This window comes from Babylonia areolata, chromosome 3, assembly GCF_041734735.1.
Source record: "Babylonia areolata isolate BAREFJ2019XMU chromosome 3, ASM4173473v1, whole genome shotgun sequence".
NCBI lineage: Eukaryota > Metazoa > Mollusca > Gastropoda > Neogastropoda > Buccinidae > Babylonia > Babylonia areolata.
The window spans coordinates 18,709,202-18,730,813 of record NC_134878.1 but is presented as its reverse complement, the minus strand read 5'-3'; the positions used below and the strand labels follow the sequence as shown (position 1 = coordinate 18,730,813).

General features: G+C 45.2%; 1 protein-coding gene across 2 annotated transcripts in view; it reads right to left on the bottom strand.

Annotated features, from left to right (window-relative positions):
* Positions 1 to 5,185: 5,185 nt before the first annotated feature.
* The window catches only part of LOC143279807 (uncharacterized), a 61,490-nt gene continuing 45,063 nt past the window's right edge, over positions 5,186 to 21,612 (bottom strand). Inside the window, exons 3-9 of one of the 2 annotated variants that reach the window (XM_076583995.1) lie at positions 19,802 to 19,979; positions 18,457 to 18,569; positions 16,010 to 16,103; positions 11,631 to 11,798; positions 10,015 to 10,072; positions 7,301 to 7,469; positions 5,186 to 6,691 (exon numbers count right to left, since the gene is read on the bottom strand). In XM_076583995.1, the coding sequence (XP_076440110.1) occupies positions 6,545 to 6,691; positions 7,301 to 7,469; positions 10,015 to 10,072; positions 11,631 to 11,798; positions 16,010 to 16,103; positions 18,457 to 18,569; positions 19,802 to 19,979 (927 nt within the window). In that variant the 3' untranslated portion in view covers positions 5,186 to 6,544. The remainder of the gene's footprint in view (positions 6,692 to 7,300; positions 7,470 to 10,014; positions 10,073 to 11,630; positions 11,799 to 16,009; positions 16,104 to 18,456; positions 18,570 to 19,801; positions 19,980 to 21,612) is intronic. The other variant, XM_076583996.1, reaches the window with a different exon arrangement.

Below are 21,612 nucleotides of genomic sequence, written 5' to 3'. Positions count from 1 at the left end.
AGAATGTTGTGAAGCGAACAAGGCAGTGACGGCAACATTTTAGGGTTGCCGAAGTACTTGAAGTGCTACAAACTCAAGGGTCGGACATTGAAGAGGTGGATGATGACGAAGAAGAAAGCGAATTTAATGCAGAAAGTGAGCATGGGTATAGTGATTCGGGGTGAAAAATTGGCAGCATTTTCTACATATGGCAATACTGTAAAAATAAGATGAAAAAATTGATTTTTTTATATGTAATAGCTCAACACGTAATAAACGAGTTCTGAAAGTTTCATTTTCTTACACAGTATTTTGTACTTTTTGTAATTTTTTTCCAAACCCTTACAAATGGGCCGTCTGTGGGGAAAAGCAAGGGAGAAAACTTGTCCCGAGTGAGTTAAGATAGCTTTACAGTCCAAGCTTGGAACACAAACGCACACATGCACACGCGCGCGCGCACACACAGACAGGTACACACACGCAGTTCAATTGTCTAATATCACTTAAAGTGGAAGATGTTAAACTCAAGACTACTACTACTACTACTAAACGCAGTTCAAACAGTCCAAATCTATGCTGATCGCAAAGAGATTTTGACGGAAAAAAAGAAAAAGAAAAAAAAATCATTACATGTAACTGACACAGTAAAAAGGAAAAAACGTGAAAAACAGCATTATTGTATGTAATTAATACAAACATCAAACTATAAAAGCCTAGAACTTTAGGTCTGAATGTGCACGCTGTTCATGGGCAGTGAGAGCCACTCTATTCAGTGACAGTGATGGCAGTGAGAGCCACTCTATTCAGTGACAGTGATGGCAGTGACAGCCACTCTATTCAGTGACAGTGATGAGCCCTCTCTATTCAGTGACAGTGATGGCAGTGAGAGCCACTCTATTCAGTGACAGTGATGGCAGTGACAGCCACTCTATTCAGTGACAGTGATGGCAGTGAGAGCCACTCTCTATTCAGTGACAGTGATGACAGTGAGAGCCACTCTCTATTCAGTGACAGTGATGGCAGTGACAGCCACTCTATTCAGTGACAGTGGTGGCAGTGAGAGCCACTCTATTCAGTGACAGTGATGGCAGTGAGAGCCACTCTATTCAGTGACAGTGGTGGCAGTGAGAGCCACTCTGTTCAGTGACAGTGATGGCAGTGAGAGCCACTCTATTCAGTGACAGTGATGGCAGTGAGAGTCACTCTATTCAGTGACAGTGGTGGCAGTGAGAGCCACTCTATTCAGTGACAGTGATGGCAGTGAGAGCCACTCTCAGTGATAGTGATGGCAGCGAGAGCCACTCTATTCAGTGACAGTGATGGCAGTGAGAGCCACTCTCTATTCAGTGGCAGTGAGAGCCACTCTATTCAGTGACAGTGATGGCCCACTCTATTCAGTGACAGTGATGGCAGTGAGTGCCACTCTATTCAGTGGCAGTGATGGCAGTGAGAGCCACTCTATTCAGTGACAAGTGATGGCAGTGAGAGCCACTCTCAGTGATAGTGATGGCAGCGAGAGCCACTCTATTCAGTGACAGTGATGGCAGCGAGAGCCACTCCATTCAGTGATAGTGATGGCAGTGCTGCTGGAGACCAATTCAACACACTCCGGACAAGTTTTCTGTGCGTGCTCCTTGCAAATCCAGTTGTGACAGTTGAAGCATGACATGGTGCTCTTGTGGTCTGTTTTCCAGTGACAGACTCCGCAGCCACCTTTTTCTTGTCATTGTTTGCAGCAGTTTGTGGCGCAGATCTCTTGCCACAAGTTGATGCTGCTGTTCTCCTCCTCCTTGCTCCTGCTGCAGATACTTGCCCGACATTCCGCTCTGCCCGATTCTTGCAGAGATGTCCAGCAACACATGTCAGCGTTGATCTTGGAGGTCTTGAGAGATTTTTTGCTGTGATCCTTGTCTGCACTCGCTCTAGGCACAAGTTGATGCTGCTGTTCTCCTCCTCCTTGCTCCTGCTGCAGATACTTGCCCGACATTCCGCTCTGCCCGATTCTTGCAGAGATGTCCAGCAACACATGTCAGCGTTGATCTTGGAGGTCTTGAGAGATTTTTTGCTGTGATCCTTGTCTGCACTCGCTCTGGGAACAGCTGCTCTGCAACTTTGATGATGAATTGAAGTCTCATGTCGGGGTGAGACAGTCTTTTTTTTGGAAATTTCTTCTGTTTGATGATGCTTGCGATGATAGTGCTGAGGTCCATTTAATTAACAAAAAACATGACCACTGGCCACCTCTTGGTTACCCTCTTTGTTGAATAGGCGTGTGCCATCTAATCCATGGCATCAACCGCCCCTTCGGTGGTATTGTAAAACCTGATCATGTCTGGTTTCTTCCTTGCCACTGGGTCTACAGCACTGTCGCGATGCATCATGCTGAAGACAACATTTTTATTGGCCCTGGTCTGGTAATTGACAAGTTTTTTTTTGTCTTTAACACGAAAGAGGAACTATGAAGATCTTGCCCTGCTTTTTGTTTGAATGGGTCTGGAAGGAACGTCTTATTGTTATCTGACAGTGACAACGAAAGTCAGGCCGATCTTCGGAAGAGCATCTGACAATACCATGTCTGTGAAAAAGTTATCTGCAGTAATGTTGTGTCCTGTGTCGTACAAGGGCGTAGAGAGTTTGACTGCCATGTTTCGCCCAAGATTCAACTGTCGATGGGAACCAAGAGGTTTACCAAGGTATGGCTCAGCAATAAGTGGATAGTTTGTTTCGATTTCTGCCGCCCAGAGATCTATCTTCAGGCCTATCTATCTGGCTTTGAAGGATGATACTGAAGGAACAAACACTGACCCCGAAAAGGGACGAGTTGTTCAACAACAGTTATGCAAGGTCCCAGAATGTAATGGTTTTTCAGGTTTTGGGTAAATTCATTCCAGAGCTCATGAATGGTGCAGAAAATATCAGATGGACCTTCCGCTCACCAAGGAGCTTCCACTTGCGTCCTAAGGAATGGAAGGTCACCACCATCCGAGTCATCTGAATCAAATTGGTCAGATGGGCACATGATGTGTGGGTCAGCTTCAGATCATCACTGTCTTGGAAGTCACCATGCATGGACAGGTAAACTGCAAAGAAGGAAAAGGATGCACTGATCAAGGTGCAAAAGACAAAGCAATCTTACAAATGCTCTCTCCCAGCTCTCTCTCTCTTACCTTTCTCCCTCCATCACACACATGTGCGGCAAGCAACCAGATCACACAGTGAAGAACACAACACACCAGAACGCCATTCCTACACCCCCACCCCACCCTTATATGCCACCACACACGTGTGTGCACTTGCACGCACACACACACTTGCATAATACATACATTATAAAAAAGAAAATAAATATGAGCTAACATGACCGTACAAACTAATAATACCAAATATTTTCAAGTATTGCAGTCAACATAAACAATGTGATATCTGGTTCCCCATCACTGCTCAGATCATCATCACTTTGGGGTTCACATTGTCCAACTGGTCAGGTCTGCCAATCAGCCCCAATACTGGAAAGGAGGAAAGTACTGATGTCTTGATTGAGAAATAAAATGTGTCATTATCACAGTAAAGTGCCCATACACAGCAGCCAGTGACTTTTAGTCCATGGCTCACTTACATACATACACACACACACATCTACATGCACCTTTGCAATGATAAATGCCAATGCCAAGCACACATCCCACTGGGGATAATAAGGCGTAAATAGTTAAATCTGTGAGTGCATGTGCACATGCACACACATCCCCACACACTGACACACGCACAGACACACACCGGCACACACACACCTCATACACACCACAATTACACATGAGAGTTGCAAAGCAATACATGTTGACTGTTACAAAATAATTAACGTATACGACTTACAAGACATTGTTATTGAAACGTTTACAAAAAGTCAAGTATTAATAATAATAGTCGACCAGTAGTCACTAATATTGTTAACTCCATGATGGACTTGCAATGGATGTAAAATCAAATACCACCGTCATATCATTCACTCTGGGCAGTTGAGCAATGCCTTTATCTGTGGAGCTACATGTACTGTTCCGTTACCAGCAGAGGCTACCAGGTAAACACGTGGCAGCTGCCCCGTTCCTCAGAATATTGCGTTTCAGCTCAATGCCATAGTTAGAAACGGCTATACCCACCGCTGCTGCATTAGTCAGAGCACCACAAGGATGCTTATGTTACCTGGTCAGGCCTGTTGCTGATAAAAAAAAAAAAGAAAAAAAAAAGGATGTGTTGGATAAAATGATGAAAGAGGGGTTGAGGATTTCATACATGTCACAGTCTTCTAAGTCATAGGCCTATATATATTTTCATGGAACAAAGAACACATTATCTTTGAGATAAAGCATCAGGTGTTCTGTTGTCTTACCATGTAATAATTAACAAAATATGGTTGTATGGTATGCAAGATGAATGGTAAAACACTTACCATGATGAATGGTAAAACACTTACCATACGAAATTGAAAAGGAAGATCTGATGAAGTGACCGTACAAACGGCAGTGGAGACGATTCCGTGCTCAAGACGTGCAGCCACATGTGCATGCGCAGCACTCGCATGTTTGTCAAAGTGAAGCCCTCCAGCGCATCACAGGAGACAGGCCGCTTAGATAAGGTTCAGATTCTGCGTCTTCAGAATGCAACCGACTCAAGTGAAAATCAAGACTGTGGTTAATTTAACCTCTAGGCTGGTTTTATGACGATATAACTCATCATCGCAAGCATGTACGCTTTGCTGCCACTATGACAAGATAACTCGTCATCGAAATATTCAGACTTTTCCCTGGTTTGCCCTGTCGCAGTGTTTTGCCTGGCTCCTTTTCTCTCTCACTCAACAAAATGTCGGACTGACGCCGTACTCAAGACATGCGATCGTGGCGAACTAAATCAACCAAGACTGCTTTCTTTAGCTGATGCTCAGAAAGAATTGAAGCGTAAATTCAAAGGAGAAGACAGTGATGAACATTTATAGGATGATTTGATAGAAAATAAAGGGAACAATCAAGAGAGTGGCCAAGATACGACTATCAGTGAGTGATGCCGGCTGCACAACTGTAGCAGACGACACAAACTAACCAAATTATTAGCAGGACACAGCGTGAGCGATTTTCTTTGCACTCAGCCAACACGGTCTGATGAGAACTGGATAGAGTGATCATGTAAGAGGGGTGAAGGGGGGTGGGGGGTGGAGACTGAGGGGGCGTGGCCTCACAGCCATTGTATCACTTGGAGAAGTGACAATGCATTGCGTATCATCTCTTTTTAATTTTTTTTTTATTGTGGTTGTTCTAGTATGATTTGTGTATGCAGATATCCATTTGTCCAGAAAATATGATATTTTAGTGCAAATTACCTGAGTAATGTTTGTAATGAACAAGTTGAGAATGTGACAAAAAACAAAACACTGGTTTCAAAACAACAGCAAGTCACTAAAAATACATAAAATGGGAAAACATTATGTGTTTTGTGTTCTTTATTCATTTACCTTTCAGAAAATGTATACTTTTATGGGTCTTCCTCAAATAACAAAGAGCACAAAATTTTTTGAAAATTTATACCCGTTTTTTGCGAAAAAACCCTGGCAAATAGATTTCAATTAAATCTTATTTTCCTGGCAGCGAAAGGATTAAGACCCACGACGTATGACGAAGGTTAAAACTACTGTGTGTTGTTATGTGACAACTTTTTTTACACCTCACCTCAATGTCTTCTGTGCTTCTTGAACAGTGTCTATGTCTATAATGAAATCATCTGATCTGTTTGTATCTTAAAAGTATTTTTTTTCTTTAAAAAACAACAACAAACCTTTATGTATCTTGATAGCATCTTTTTGTAGGGTGGGTGTGGGAGAATCTCAGTGCCTTCTTGTGTATGAGCATGTGTCTTGAACAATCTCTCCTTAGGGCAGTCTTTGTCTTGGGTCACCTTTTGATCTTTTTGGCAGCTTTCTATGACTGTGGAGTCAAACTGCTTGCCAGGGTGAGAATGTTCTTCTTCAAGCCATTCCGTAGTTAAGCAGAGTGTTGATATTTTGTGTGTAATCTGGCACACTGGAAAGAGAGTTTCAGCCCTAGTGCTGGCTGCAGTACAAAACTCCAAGCAACCCACCATCAAGAACCAAGCTGATGCTTGACAAGGCATGAAAGAACACAGCTCCCCACTTTCCATTCAGCATTTAACAAACCTTTCACAACCCACACACACACACACACACACACCATGACCCGTCCCCCATTCGCCTCACACTCCTGTTCATCACCACCGGCCACCCACTGCTGCACCAGCCAGGTATACTCCACTAACAAGCTGCTCCTGTTGTTCACAATCACAGAAAATGGCTCCACAGCAAGAGCACTGTCCACAACAGATGCATACTTCTCCAAATGATGATTCTTACAACTTGAGCACACAGTTTTCCATGGTCACAAAACAATGACAGCAGTGTGTGTAAATGTATCCAAAGTCAAAGGTACTCCAACTGCTGGTCAAAGTGGAAAAAACAAACAAAAAAAAAACCCACAAAAAAACCGTGGAAAGATGTGCATGTTCACATGCGGGAACTCGAGTCACACATCCCAGCCAACTGAAGTCTCTGCACATGACGGTGAATCTTGAGGGCGGGGCCAAGTTTGAGTGACAAGCCCGTCAGAACATCACTCCGCTTCATCAGAAGTAATGACTTGCCATCAATCTCCTGCAAGAAAACAGCATGCAAATTAAATAACTAACTAACCAGTGATGCCAACTGCACAATGCACAAGGCATTTCTTTTGACAAAACACATGCTTCTTACAGCACATCAAGTCATTCTGTTAATATACTGTAAAGCTACAGAGTGATCAAAAATTCACTTTTTTTTTTCTCTCGCTCCGTGTTATGTCCTCTGCCTTCAGTACTGGAAAGCTATACCCAGAAACACCACTGGATGTGAAGACACAAACCACATATCTCAAAAAGAAAACTGATGAACCCAATGAACTGTGAGTTATGCAGCCTATGTCAGTATCAGCATGTCTATAAACGTTTAAAGGTGATCAACAGAAATATAGAGATGACTAGTCTGGTGTTATACAATCACCAAAACTAGGTCTGTTACAGATCAGGAATACAGACGATCAGAAATGCAGGAGTCATTAAGTCTATGTAGGTGAAAACCAGAGTCAGATTAGAAATATTAAGTGATCAAGACTACACTGGCCAAAACCAGAGTCAATCTCAGACAAGATTCCTCCCCAAAGTTTAGGACAATGGAGTCAGAGTTACCTACTGTAAAAACCCACACACAGCAGCAGCTGTTGCTGACCTGATCACGGAACACCTCGGCCTGTTCTGAGAAGCCAGCAGAGGTGAGGAAACTGGCCACGTCATCAATGGTCCAGTCCGTGGCGTCGGGATACGTGCTGGTGGTGGTGAAGCGAGGCTCCTTGGACAACAGCTTGCGTCCCGCTCCTGGGTCAAAGTGGGGTCTGCCCCTGCAGTCACGGCTCTCTCGTCAGACACGGGGGGGGGGGGGACACATTCAAATTCTATCTTACACAGAGATACAGTTATGCACGTTCACTTAATTTTAACATTACAGGGGTTTGAAAAGAAAAATGATGGTTCAAACAATATACAATATGTTATTATCTTTTCCCACAGATTCAAAACCTATCTTCACAGAACGGTAAAATTATGCATGCTCATGTAATATTGACATGACACGGGGTTGAAAATAATTATGGTTAAAAGAATACACAATCTGTGTATCTCTTGGTTTTGTATTTAGTAGTTCTACTTTTGGCCAATATTGCATTAATAAAACTGATGTGATGTGACCTTGGCAATGACATGAAGAGTATGGTTTGAAACTAATAAAACTGAACTTGTTTCACCCGTTTTCTTCTGAATCAAGGCAGCCATTGCTCTCACGTATTTCTGACTGCCCCACCCTTCTGTGTCAATGTTTTTCAGTGATTCACACCTTTCAGCACAATGTGGCGTCAAAAAGCAGATCGATGATAAAAGGTTTCATTCAAATCATCCCACTAAGTTTGCTTTCTCTGGCACTTGGCGTTACTGACAAAATGCCAAAGTCAATGTTGAATACAGGCACATGCATACACACAAAACCTATGCATTCTTGTGTTGGGGACTCACATCACTGAACACAACACCAGGCGCGATAACATGAACAGCGTGGATGCAAACTGCACATCCAACTTACCACATTTAACATACACATATAACACATAAGCAGCACACACACACACATAAGCAGCACAAACATTAGCAGCACACACACACACACACACACACACACACACACACACACAAACTTCACATCAAGCTAATTTTACAGACTTGATATGTCCTCACGAAACAAATCAATAAACAGAAGTTTTAAACACCTGTGATGAAATGAAGCAGAACCTTGTTGCCTCTCACTGAGGTAATGAAAGCTATTCTGATTCCAATTCACCAGCTCTCAATTCTTCCTGAAGCTGTGTGGACAGCAGTGTGCAGGAAATACGTCCAGCAAACCAAAAGGACCGTGGCAGAGAGGACACCTCTTGGAGCTGAACCCTTACTGTGTTGTCCTGTGTTTTATTATGTCTTGCACGACAACCAGAAAACCTTTTTAACATGCTGCCTCTTTATTTTGCAAAGTCTATAAAAAAAACAACTGTCTAAAGCAATGGTTTTACTGGAATTAAACACACACACACACACACTGACTGAAACCATTTGTCATATTAACTTTTTGTTGTACTGACAAACATACAAACACACATGCACACACACACACACATTGTTTCTCTTTAGTGGAAATGAGGATGTCATTTCAAGAATTGGCAAATTTGTGTATAAACCATATTTAGTAAGAAAAGAAGCATACAGGTTTGTATGTATTCCATAATGGTACTTAGTACCTTCATGCTTGTACACGGCTGCTCAGCCGAGCACAAAATCCGGCTCTTTAGTTGGCCGAGCAGCGTCTAGCGTCTTAGGTCAAAAATTTTTTAATGCCAGACTTTCCCACCGCACTCTGTACTGACCGGCACATTCGCCGCGGTATTTCTGGCCCCGCGCGCCAAACCGGGACACTGCCTTCTTTGTTTCACTCGGCCCCGCGGCCCCCGCCCCACTTTTCCCACCTTTTCACAGCATCCACACATTTCCTGCAGCGATTACAGAAAGTTGAATTATTGCTATTCCTGCTTGTATTATTGGAGTGCAGTTTGATTTGATTTACACAATTTCATTATTTTATCAACATCATCGTTTCATTTTTTTTTTTTTTTTTACCTTAAAAATCTTCGTCTTTCTCGTGGAATGAAGGGCACGGCAGTGCCATAAGCCGACAGACACTCACTCCGCTCTCCATCCCTCTGCTGCTCACTCTCACCATGCTACAGTGTGTTCATTTAAACGTTTGTTGTGCTGCCAAGAAAAATCGCACAACTCAAAAGGTAAGCTGATCTGCATGCAGGCATGCTATATGTTCTGTGTGTATTTACGATGTTACTGTTCTAAACGCCTGTTTTCTTAGAGAGGGATTTAAACTTAACGATTTTTGCGATCATGTTTCTGCTTATCCTTCTCTTCTCTTTCTTCATTTATGTTTCAGCCGTTGCCACAACAACCGCTATGTAAGAAAACATATTGTGTTTGGAGTCAATGGAAAGCTTATTTTGTGTTCTTTTTAGAAAACCACTTCTTTAGTCGTTATTTCCGATCCATCCGAGGAGATGATGCGCGAAAAAACAAAGCAGATTTACCGCCGAACAAGCGTACAGCGAGTGCCGCTGGCGCGGCCTGTTTGTCAGCCGCGTTTATTTATATCCATGCCCTACTTCCTGGGTTCACGAACTTTCGCAGGGCCAACTAAAGTGCCAGCACTGAACACCCGTGTGCATGTGAACTCCATTTGTATGGGCCAAAGGCCTAACACACTTACTTCATTTTATTATTTTAACTTTTAACACGCACACCTATGGCCCTCCCCTACATCAGAAAAGCACCATTCCCACTTACCCAGCGTCGTCAGTGGAAGGGGACGCAGCTGGTGTCAATGGCAAACTAGAGCCTGCTTCTGCACAGAATCAATCAATACAGGGATACACACACACACACACACACACATATATATATTGTGAAAAGTGGAGTGTATCTGTACAAAATGGATCAACAGTGGGATACATACTGTGTGTGTAGTGTATGTGTGCAGAACAGATCAATACAGGGGTACATACTGTGTGTGTAGTGAATCCGTTCAAAACCCACTGCAAACATCTGGACATAATACTTCCCTGGAGGACCACCATCTCACACATGGATGCCATCCACCAATTGTAAAATCAATAAAACATACAAACAAGAGAGGCAAGGCCTTCAAGACTTCAAGACTTAAGTCCCCTAGCATTAATTACAGAGTAATTTCCCTTTTTTACAATCTGCACCAAAACGTTTGCAAAATAAATAAAAATTCCATGCTTAGCAAAAGAAGTTCCTGTTTGAACAAAAAAATGATAATAATGACTCCTCTTGTTGTTGTGTCAGAATAAGAGGTCAAAGTGCCAAGTTTAGAGAATACAAAAAATATAAATATAACAGTAAATGCAGTTTGCATATAATTAGGCTTCTTTTTTTTTCTTTTTTTTTTTTGGTGCCCATCCCAGAGGTGCAATATTATTTTAAACAAGATGACTGGAAAGAACTGAATTTTTCCTATTTTTATGCCAAATTTGGTGTCAGCTGACAAAGTATTTGCAGAGAAAATGTCAATGTTAAAGTTTACCACGGACACACAGACACACGGACACACACACACACACAGAGACAACCAAACACCGGGTTAAAACATAGACTCACTTTGTTTACACAAGTAAGTCAAAAACCACCATTTAAAATCAGTGACTTTCAAAAAATCAATACGGCAGATGCAGTGTGACATCGCCTGTTCAAATTGAAAACATGTAGATGGAATGCTGCTGTTCAAAACATGTGACTTCCTCCTTTGCAATGTCCTTGTGAATATAATCAACATTTCACCCTGGTGGTGACATTTGCCAACATGACCCAGTTGTTAAAAATCAACAACCATTCTTCACAGTTGATGTATTCTGTAAACACAAAAAAAGCAATCTCATCTGGCTAAATTCAGTTCTTCTTTGAGAAAATTCATACTCCCACATCTCCAGTCTACAAAACTCCTTGAAAAACTCTCCACTTCAAAGAAAACAATGAAATATTTTCACTTCCAATCAAAGCGCAAGCTTTGTACACTGCAGTCACGGTTATTCTTCCCTTCTTTTTCTCGGTCTGGATTCAGGTTTAACTGGTGCAACACCGTCTTCTGATTTAATCGAAAGAATCTTTTAATATCTGTATCAAAAAGCTGCATCACTTTATGTAACTGGACTTACTCTGTGGAGAAAAAGAGAAAAGGGGGAAAACAAAAAAAAAGATATAAACTGACACGAAACTGAAATAGTAGACTCAAAATATACCTTAGAAGTTTTCGGGAACAAATTATCCTTTGAGACATAAAAAGTGATAAAAATCGAGGAAAAGGTTTAAAAAAAAACAAACAAACGAAAAGATCAACATAGAAGCAATAACAGAAAGAAAGCGGAGAGGTGGAGCGGTACCCTGCTTGATGTTGGCGGGGGCGACAGGCAGGAGGTGAGGGGGGTCCGAGAACTGTTGGTCCTCCAGCTCCTTCTCCCGTTCCCTCTCCAGCTGCCGTTCCCTCTCCTTCCTCTCCAGCTCCTCCGCCACCACTCCGTCACTGGTACACTCCCCACACACCCACTTCCCTGCGATACCATGACCACACAATGTCCAGTATTACACACCCACATGCCCTGCGATACCATGACCACACAATGTCCAGTATTACACACCCACTTCCCTGTCAACATGACCACACAATGTCCAGTATTACACACCCACTTCCCTGTCAACATGACCACACAATGTCCAGTATTACACACCCACATGCCCTGTGATACCATGACCACACAATGTCCAGTATTACACACCCACTTCCCTGTCAACATGACCACACAATGTCCAGTATTACACACCCACTTCCCTGTCAACATGACCACACAATGTCCAGTATTACACACCCACTTCCCTGTCAACATGACCACACAATGTCCAGTATTACACACCCACTTCCCTGTTACCATGACCACACAATGTCCAGTATTACACACCCACTTCCCTGTCAACATGACCACACAATGTCCAGTATTACACACCCACATGCCTTGTGATACCATGACCACACAATGTCCAGTATTACACACCCACTTGCCTGTCACCATGACCACACAATGTCCAGTATTACACACCCACTTGCCTGCAATACCATGTCCAATATATACACACACCCACTTCCTTGTCAACAACAACATGACCACACAATGTCCAACATATACACACACCCGGAGAAAGACATTAGCATACATTTGGGCCAACAGCAAAGTGAGAACTGTATGATCTATGGCTTCTCTACTGCAACTGGAATTCATTAACTCACTCAGTACGGCCAGTCCTCTCTTCTCCTCTACACAGACCCCTCGGATGTCCAGTGGGTGTCTCAATGACCCAACCTTTAGCTTCCGTCGTCAGAATTGTATTCTTTGTCAACATTCACGTCTGCAGTATAAGAGCCTTCCGCTTGCAATATTTTGATGATGGTAATTGGGGTGAAACGCTGTTAACGTCGTCTCTTTCGCCATTCGTATGGAAAGAGTTAATGGCTTAGGCTTTTGTGAAGGACTGTGACTCTCAAGCCAGAAGGCAAGGTTACACTGGATCTTAGTGCTGCAGCCTAGGGGGCTTGTTGACCTTTGGTGACCATCCATCCCATCGCTGACAACCCTGAAGCCCTCTTGGCCAAGACAGTGAGGGTGTACCCTGGGCAAGACACTCTCACCCATAATCAAATTCTGGCCCACAGTCAGGACAGCAGCTGCCTCTTCAGGGTCCAAGACACAGCTATCATACACATACACACACTAGTTTACTACTACTCACAATGTCCACTTGTTCTGCCTTCTACAAGTGCATGTGTTAAAGACTGGCGGTCGATGTCCAATATGTAAATAAGCTTAATTCCTGATGTGCCCCCCAAAACTGGGGGAAAAAACAACAGCCAGCTGTGCATGGATACCCGACTTGGATGGGGACAGTGAAACTGCTGGAAGGAGAGCAATGGGCCCCGCCCCGCCTGCCTCTGCTCAGCCCTAGACACGGTGGATATATCAATTCACTGCCACCATGGCCATCAAAGGCTACAGGGACCCCGAACGTCGACAAGGAAGGGAACAACGTCCAAGGCGGGTGAGCAGGGGTGAGGGGGGTGACGTACCAGAGGGCGGGTGAGGGGTGAGGGGGGTGATGTACCAGAGGGTGGGTGAGGGGTGAGGGGGGTGACGTACCAGAGGGCGGGTGAGGAGGGGTGAGGGGGGTGACGTACCAGAGGGCGGGTGAGGGGTGAGGGGGGTGACGTACCAGAGGGCGGGTGAGGGGTGAGGGGGGTGACGTACCAGAGGGCGGGTGAGGAGGGGTGAGGGGAGTGACGTACCAGAGGGTGGGTGAGGAGGGGTGAGGGGGGGTGAGGAGGGGTGAGGGGAGTGACGTACCAGAGGGTGGGTGAGGAGGGGTGAGGGGGGGTGAGGAGGGGTGAGGGGAGTGACGTACCAGAGGGCGGGTGAGGAGGGGTGAGGGGAGTGACGTACCAGAGGGCGGGTGAGGGGTGAGGGGGGTGACGTACCAGAGGGCGGGTGAGGGGTGAGGGGTTGACGTACCAGAGGGCGGGTGAGGAGGGGTGAGGGGAGTGACGTACCAGAGGGTGGGTGAGGAGGGGTGAGGGGGGGTGAGGAGGGGTGAGGGGAGTGACGTACCAGAGGGTGGGTGAGGAGGGGTGAGGGGGGGTGAGGAGGGGTGAGGGGAGTGACGTACCAGAGGGCGGGTGAGGAGGGGTGAGGGGAGTGACGTACCAGAGGGTGGGTGAGGAGGGGTGAGGAGGGGTGAGGGGGGTGACGTACCAGAGGGTGGGTGAGGAGGGGTGAGGAGGGGTGAGGGGAGTGACGTACCAGAGGGTGGGTGAGGAGGGGTGAGGAGGGGTGAGGGGGGGTGAGGGGGGTGACGTACCAGAGGGCGGGTGAGGAGGGGTGAGGGGGGTGACGTACCAGAGGGCGGGTGAGGAGGGGTGAGGGGAGTGACGTACCAGAGGGTGGGTGAGGAGGGGTGAGGGGGGTGACGTACCAGAGGGCGGGTGAGGGGTGAGGAGAATGACGTACCAGAGGGCGGGTGAGGAGGGGTGAGGGGAGTGACGTACCAGAGGGCGGGTGAGGAGGGGTGAGGGGGGTGACGTACCAGAGGGCGGGTGAGGGGTGAGGAGAGTGACGTACCAGAGGGCGGGTGAGGGGTGAGGAGAATGACGTACCAGAGGGCGGGTGAGGAGGGGTGAGGGGAGTGACGTACCAGAGGGCGGGTGAGGAGGGGTGAGGGGGGTGACGTACCAGAGGGCGGGTGAGGGGTGAGGGGAGTGATGTACCAGAGGGCGGGTGAGGAGGGGTGAGGGGGGTGACGTACCAGAGGGCGGGTGAGGGGTGAGGGGAGTGATGTACCAGAGGGCGGGTGAGGGGTGAGGGGAGTGATGTACCAGAGGGCGGGTGAGGGGTGAGGGGAGTGATGTACCAGAGGGCGGGTGAGGGGTGAGGGGAGTGATGTACCAGAGGGCGGGTGAGGGGTGAGGGGAGTGACGTACCAGAGGGCGGGTGAGGAGGGGAGAGGAGAGTGACGTACCAGAGGGCGGGTGAGGAGGGGTGAGGGGAGTGACGTACCAGAGGGCGGGTGAGGGGTGAGGGGAGTGATGTACCAGAGGGCGGGTGAGGAGGGGTGAGGAGGGGTGAGGGGAGTGACGTACCAGAGGGCGGGTGAGGAGGGGTGAGGGGAGTGACGTACCAGAGGGCGGGTGAGGGGTGAGGGGAGTGATGTACCAGAGGGCGGGTGAGGAGGGGTGAGGAGGGGTGAGGGGGGTGACGTACCAGAGGGCGGGTGAGGAGGGGTGAGGGGGGTGACGTACCAGAGGGCGAGTGAGTGAGGAGGGGTGAGGAGGGGTGAGGGGAGTGACGTACCAGAGGGCGGGTGAGGAGGGGTGAGGGGGGTGACGTACCAGAGGGTGGGTGAGGAGGGGTGAGGGGGGTGACGTACCAGAGGGTGGGTGAGGAGGGGTGAGCAGGGGTGAGGGGGGTGACGTACCAGAGGGTGGGTGAGGAGGGGTGAGGAGGGGTGAGGGGAGTGACGTACCAGAGGGTGGGTGAGGAGGGGTGAGGGGAGTGACGTACCAGAGGGCGGGTGAGGAGGGGAGAGGGGGGTGACGTACCAGAGGGTGGGTGAGGAGGGGAGAGGGGGGTGACGTACCAGAGGGCGGGTGAGGAGGGGAGAGGAGGGGAGAGGGGAGTGACGTACCAGAGGGTGGGTGAGGAGGGGTGAGGGGGGGTGAGGGGAGTGACGTACCAGAGGGTGGGTGAGGAGGGGTGAGGAGGGGTGAGGGGAGTGACGTACCAGAGGGTGGGTGAGGGGTGAGGGGAGTGACGTACCAGAGGGCGGGTGAGGGGTGAGGGGAGTGACGTACCAGAGGGTGGGTGAGGAGGGGTGAGGAGGGGTGAGGGGAGTGACGTACCAGAGGGTGGGTGAGGAGGGGTGAGGAGGGGTGAGGGGAGTGACGTACCAGAGGGTGGGTGAGGAGGGGTGAGGAGGGGTGAGGGGAGTGACGTACCAGAGGGTGGGTGAGGAGGGGTGAGGGGAGTGACGTACCAGAGGGTGGGTGAGGAGGGGTGAGGGGGGTGACGTACCAGAGGGTGGGTGAGGAGGGGTGAGGGGAGTGACGTACCAGAGGGTGGGTGAGGAGGGGTGAGGGGGGTGACGTACCAGAGGGTGGGTGAGGAGGGGTGAGGGGGGTGACGTACCAGAGGGTGGGTGAGGAGGGGAGAGGGGGGTGACGTACCAGAGGGTTTCTCCGTGACCTGGGGCAGGTGGCAGCTGGTGTGGTAGCCCTTGTCACAGCCGTCACAGAACAGCATCAGGTCCTGGGCATCAGACTCAACGTCATCACACACCCCCAGTTAGAACCCACACCCTGGCAAACAGCCTCTCTGCACCACACACACCCTGCCTTCCCAAACACCACACCACCACACACATGCGCACGCACACAGACTGTACGTATGTGTGTGTGTGTGTGTGTGTGTGTGTGTGTGTGTGTGTAGATAGAGATCTCACAGTATTGTTATCTTAAATGCCTATGAACACACCATGCATGTATTTCATGTCAGGGCAAAGCTGGTACCTCTTACAGAGGTAAAAACATACATAAGCCAGAAAATAATGTGGCAGTTAAAGTGTTGAGCAAAGCAACTGTAAAACAGGTGAGGAAAAGTTCAAAGCTGGAGATATGGGTCAAAATAATCATGTTCTTAGGAAAGTATTGTATAGAATACATTTACAATACAATCTCTTCTGCGTTTCTCCAAACATACATACATTCAATGATTATAGCATGAGCAGCTGTTCAGCAAGCAACGTTTGATGTGTGATGGTATATGATTTCAACTCAGGTTTCCATTTCATAAGCTGAGCTTCCTTTAGCAACCAGGAAAACTGACAAACAAAAAGATGGTGATACAGTGATGGAAAAGCAACTGTTCCAAATCATTTTTCAAGTTGCTGATTTAATACAAATCATAAGCATAATACACACACACACACAAAAGATTATTGCTGGAGTCTGCAACACAGAAACTGAAAAAATGCACTAGAAATCTAAGTCATTTTTCTTCTTTTTGTGGTTTTTTTCCAGGTCATTCCTTTTTTCTTCTTTTTTTTGTTTTTTTGTTTATGGAGGTTGGTTTTTGCATGACATTCACACACGTAAGTAAAAAATAACTTTACAGGCTCAAGAACAATCTCGTTTGAAATGCTCAAACAAACCAACAAATAAAGCAAAAGTAAAAAGAAAAGCAAAGAAATGAAAATCACAACAAAATAAAGAATAAATAGAAGAAGGCATGTAGATACATACACTGATAAGCAAAGAAAAAGAAGAAAAAATAATTTCCTAAATGGGAAAACAGTACTCCATGACCTACATACAACCGAGATAAAGATAAAAGCATTTTGCATTAACTAATTAAGCATCAATGACATAGCCCCTCAATGAAATGAACTGCAGCTTTAAAACTTCAAAGCAAATCAGCAGAAAAAACTAATCAGTATGTTGAATGCTTGTTGCAACAGATGCATCCAGAATGCTTGTTGCAACAGATACATCCAGAATGCTTGTTGCAACAGATGCATCCATCAAAGGGTTTCTCTCTTCAGAACTGCAGGTTTTGTGCACCCATGAACTAATAAATCTTTGCCCATTCAAAGATTAACTCTGGGGAGTGTTCTTCAACAGAAACTACACCCTGAAAGACTGGACTCATTCAGCCCAACGCCCCAGCACTGCTCTGGCATAAATAAATTAAAAAAAAGTCTCATAAAAACAGTTTACATGTTCTTACACATATATACACAAACCTTGCGTAAAGGGAACTAACTTCTGCCGTAATTCTGGATGTGTCTATACATAATTTGGAGGAAATTATCAAATTATTTATTTACTTATTTATGTACGCTTATAGTTGACTTGAATTCAAGTTTTTGCGCCTTATACATATTATTAGTAGTGGTAGTAGTAGTTTTTTTTATATATATATTTAAAAAATTTTTTTATGTATTTATTATTTATTCACCTTTTTTTAATTTAAAAAAGAAAATTTTTTTTTTAATGTATTCATCTATTATTTATTCACATTATTATTATTATTATTTTATGTATTTATCTATTATTTATTCACCTTTTTTTTTTTTCTCAAGGCCTGACTGAGCACTGGTCAGGCATCTGCTTGGCAGATGTGGTGTAGCGTGTATGGATTTGTCCAAACGCAGTGACGCCTCCTTGAGCTACTGAAAACTGGAAAAAAAAAAAACCCAACTGAAAACGGAGGAAAAACAGTATATTTTATGAGGATTTTTTTTCCGCATTCATATAGCATGGAAGCCTTCCAAAGCTGAAAAAAAAAAACAACAACGACCCAGGGCTGAATGGATTAATGACTGGTCAGTTTCAGTTTCAGTAGCTCAAGGAGGCGTCACTGCGTTCGGACAAAACCATATACGCTACACCACATCTGCCAAGCAGATGCCTGACCAGCAGCGTAACCCAACGCGCTTAGTCAGGCCTTGGGGGAAAAAAAAAAAAAAAAAAAAAAAAAAAAAAAATGACTGGTCACAGAGGCAGAAAAACAACAAAAAGAAACTGGAGGGTGCGGGGGGGGGGGGGGGGGACACAGAGGCAGAGGAGCGGGGGGGGGGGGGGGGGGATGCAGACAGGCACTGCCCTACACTCACTGGGTCACCGGCGTCCAGACAGATGCAGCACGTCTTGCAGTCGATGCACTGCCACGCCCCTTTCCTGGCCCGCGAGCTCAGCTCTTCCGAGTAGTCCATGCATGATGGGTGAGCTGCACACACACACACACACACACACACAGAGTCAGAATCTAAAATGATTTTTTTGCCAGACTTCACCAAAAGTTCTTTTGAATGTGTTATTAGCAATTCCCAATATGTTATTTGTTACTGCACAAGGTTTGCTGCGTAGTCCTACAGGACATTTGTTATAGTTGTTTGATGTTGGCGTTTATAACGTTTCCATTTTCCCCCTAGCGTTGTCTCTCCCTATTCACCCTCCACACATACACACACTTTTACCCCTCCCCCTCCCACAACCCCTACCCCCTCACGTTTTATTTTATTTTATTTTATTTTATTTTTTTTGGTCTAATATCACTTCAAGTGGAAAGACGTTAAACTGAAGACAACAACAACACACACACACATGCCAAACACACGCACCACACAACACATACATGCCAAGCATACACACACACACCACATACAAGCTTGTGACATGCTAACTCCTTTGTGTGTGTGTGTGTGTGTGTGTGTGTGTGTGTGTTGGGTGGAGAGACTGTGTGCATGTGTATGGATATCAATGTATGAATGAGTTCGTTTTATTACTTTTTACGATGTTAATGATGATGGTGGTGATCATTCTTCATTGTAGTAGCAGTGGATGTAGCAGTGTTCACAAAATTATTATTTTTGTGTCGTTATCGTTAATGTTATTGTTACTGTTGTCACAAGGACAGATTGGAAGACTGGGCGATGCCTAAAATCTTTATCCTTGAGTAATAAAGTTTTTGAATCTTGAATCTTGAATCTTAACTCAAACAATGTACATTTCCTATCAAGGCATTCTAAACTGAACTGTTTACACATTCTGGAAGCATGAAAACGAAGCTTTGTTCAACCGATTAAATCAGCAAGTCTCCATCGATTTTTGCCATTTTAGTGAACCACTGTGGCGGTCTCATGTAGTGCAGAGGAACTGTAGCTGGCATGTAGCTGTGGGGAAGAGCGAGTTAAAGAAGACTCTCTCCATACGAATGGCGAAAGAGACGATGTTAACAGCGTTTCACCCCAATTACCATCATCAAAATATTGCAAGAGGAAGGCTCTTATACTGAAGAGGTGAATGTTGACAAAGAATACCACAATTCTTACGACGGAAGCTAAAGGTTGGGTCATTCAGACACCCACTGGACATCCGAGGGGTCTGTGTAGAGGAGAAGAGAGGACTGGTCGTACCGAGTGAGTTAAAGCAGACCCTATCCGCTTTGCGACAGGCTACCTTTGGCGGTGCAGTCCTTGCAGAAGAGCAGGGCCTCGTAGAGCCCCTTGCGGTTACACAGGGGGGACTGCTGGCAGTAGTCACAGCGCTGCTCCGCCTGGATCAGACCCCGGCTCGGCTCTCCTGCTGCTGCTGCTGCTGCCGGCTCCCCCGACGACTCGGCTCGCTTCAGCAGCTTCTGAGGACAGAGGGTGGGGAAAAACATGGGTAATGATGTCATGCTGAATGTAAGGAATGTGTAAATATGTGTGTGATACTATTGTATTGTTTTGGATTGTATTGTATTGTATTTATGTAACTGTATTGCATTTCTTTGTATTGTATTACCCTTCGTCACAAAATATTTCGCTTTGCAAAATTTAGGCAGCTCTCCCAAGGGACAGTGTGTCACTGCAGTGCAACACTACCCATATATATACATACATATAAATATATATATATCCTTTAGATACTGTTACTATGCCCAAATTGATAAGTATCCAACCGTCTGCAGAACACTCCCCTCTGTGGAAAGCCAACTCATGGATTGCAAAACCAAAATTTCTCTTACTGTTTTATCCCTGGTAATTTACCAGTGTTTCCCTGAGAAAACCTCAGTTTTTTTACTACTGGTGACAAACTCTTTGACATAACTGGTGCCCCCTCCACTCCAACACCCGATCAACTTTTTTTCCTTTTTAGAATTTTTTTTTTTTTTTTTTTTTACATTTTATTTTCCACCCCCTCCCCTAAACCTGCTTTCCCTTCCGTGCTGAATTATGTAATTTCTTATGTGTATAAAACACCTAATAGTGACTAGAAAATAAACCATTAAACTGGAGTGAATAAATCATAATACACTATGCAAACCTAAACAATGTTCTACCTTGTGATGCAGCTCAGAAAAACAATTTAAAAAAAAAAGAAAAAAAAAAGTATAAACTCAAGAAAATAATGCCTTTCATTTCATTTTGGGGAACAGATGAATGTGTGAGTTTCTTTTAATAATAAAAACAGAAAAAAAAAAAATTAAAGGCAAATCATCCATTTTGGTTATTGTTTCTTTTTGTTTTGCTGAGATTGTATGGTGGTGGTGAAATGCTTCTTGCGAAATTGTGGCCTGCACTGTCTGAAAGCCTTAGCACTCTTGCGCCTAAATAACTGTAGTGGCCATGGCTGGAAAGACTTCTTCAGAATTGTGCCCCTTAACAGTTTTCACTTTCAGTTTCAGTAGCTCAAGGAGCTCACTGCGTTCGGACAAATCCATATACGCTACACCACATGACCACTGACCAGCAGCGTAACCCAACGCGCTTGGTCAGGCCTTGGGGGGGGAAATCTATGTATATATATATATATATATATATATATAGAGAGAGAGAGATAAGCTTACATAAATAAATAAATAATAATTATGATATTTAAAAAAAAAGGTAGTTGTAATGAAAATAATAATAATAATAAATAAATAAATAAATAAATAAGACAACAATGATGATAAATAAGCAAATAAATGTAAAACATGAAGACACACATTCACACATACACCCACACATGCAAAACAGATATGCACCAAACACGCAGTTTCACAGATATGAAAGCACAGTCAAATACATATAAACGTACATGAGCTCCAACACACACACACACACACACACACACCACACATTACCCTGCACCTCCTCATTACATCTGCCCCTTAACAGTTGTAACTAAATGCAAATACATGTCTGGAAAGACTCCAGAATCGTGCCCCTTAACAGCTGTAACAAACTGTCCCTGAAGGAATATACCAAGAATTGAAGCTAACAAAGCACGCACGCACAAGAGCT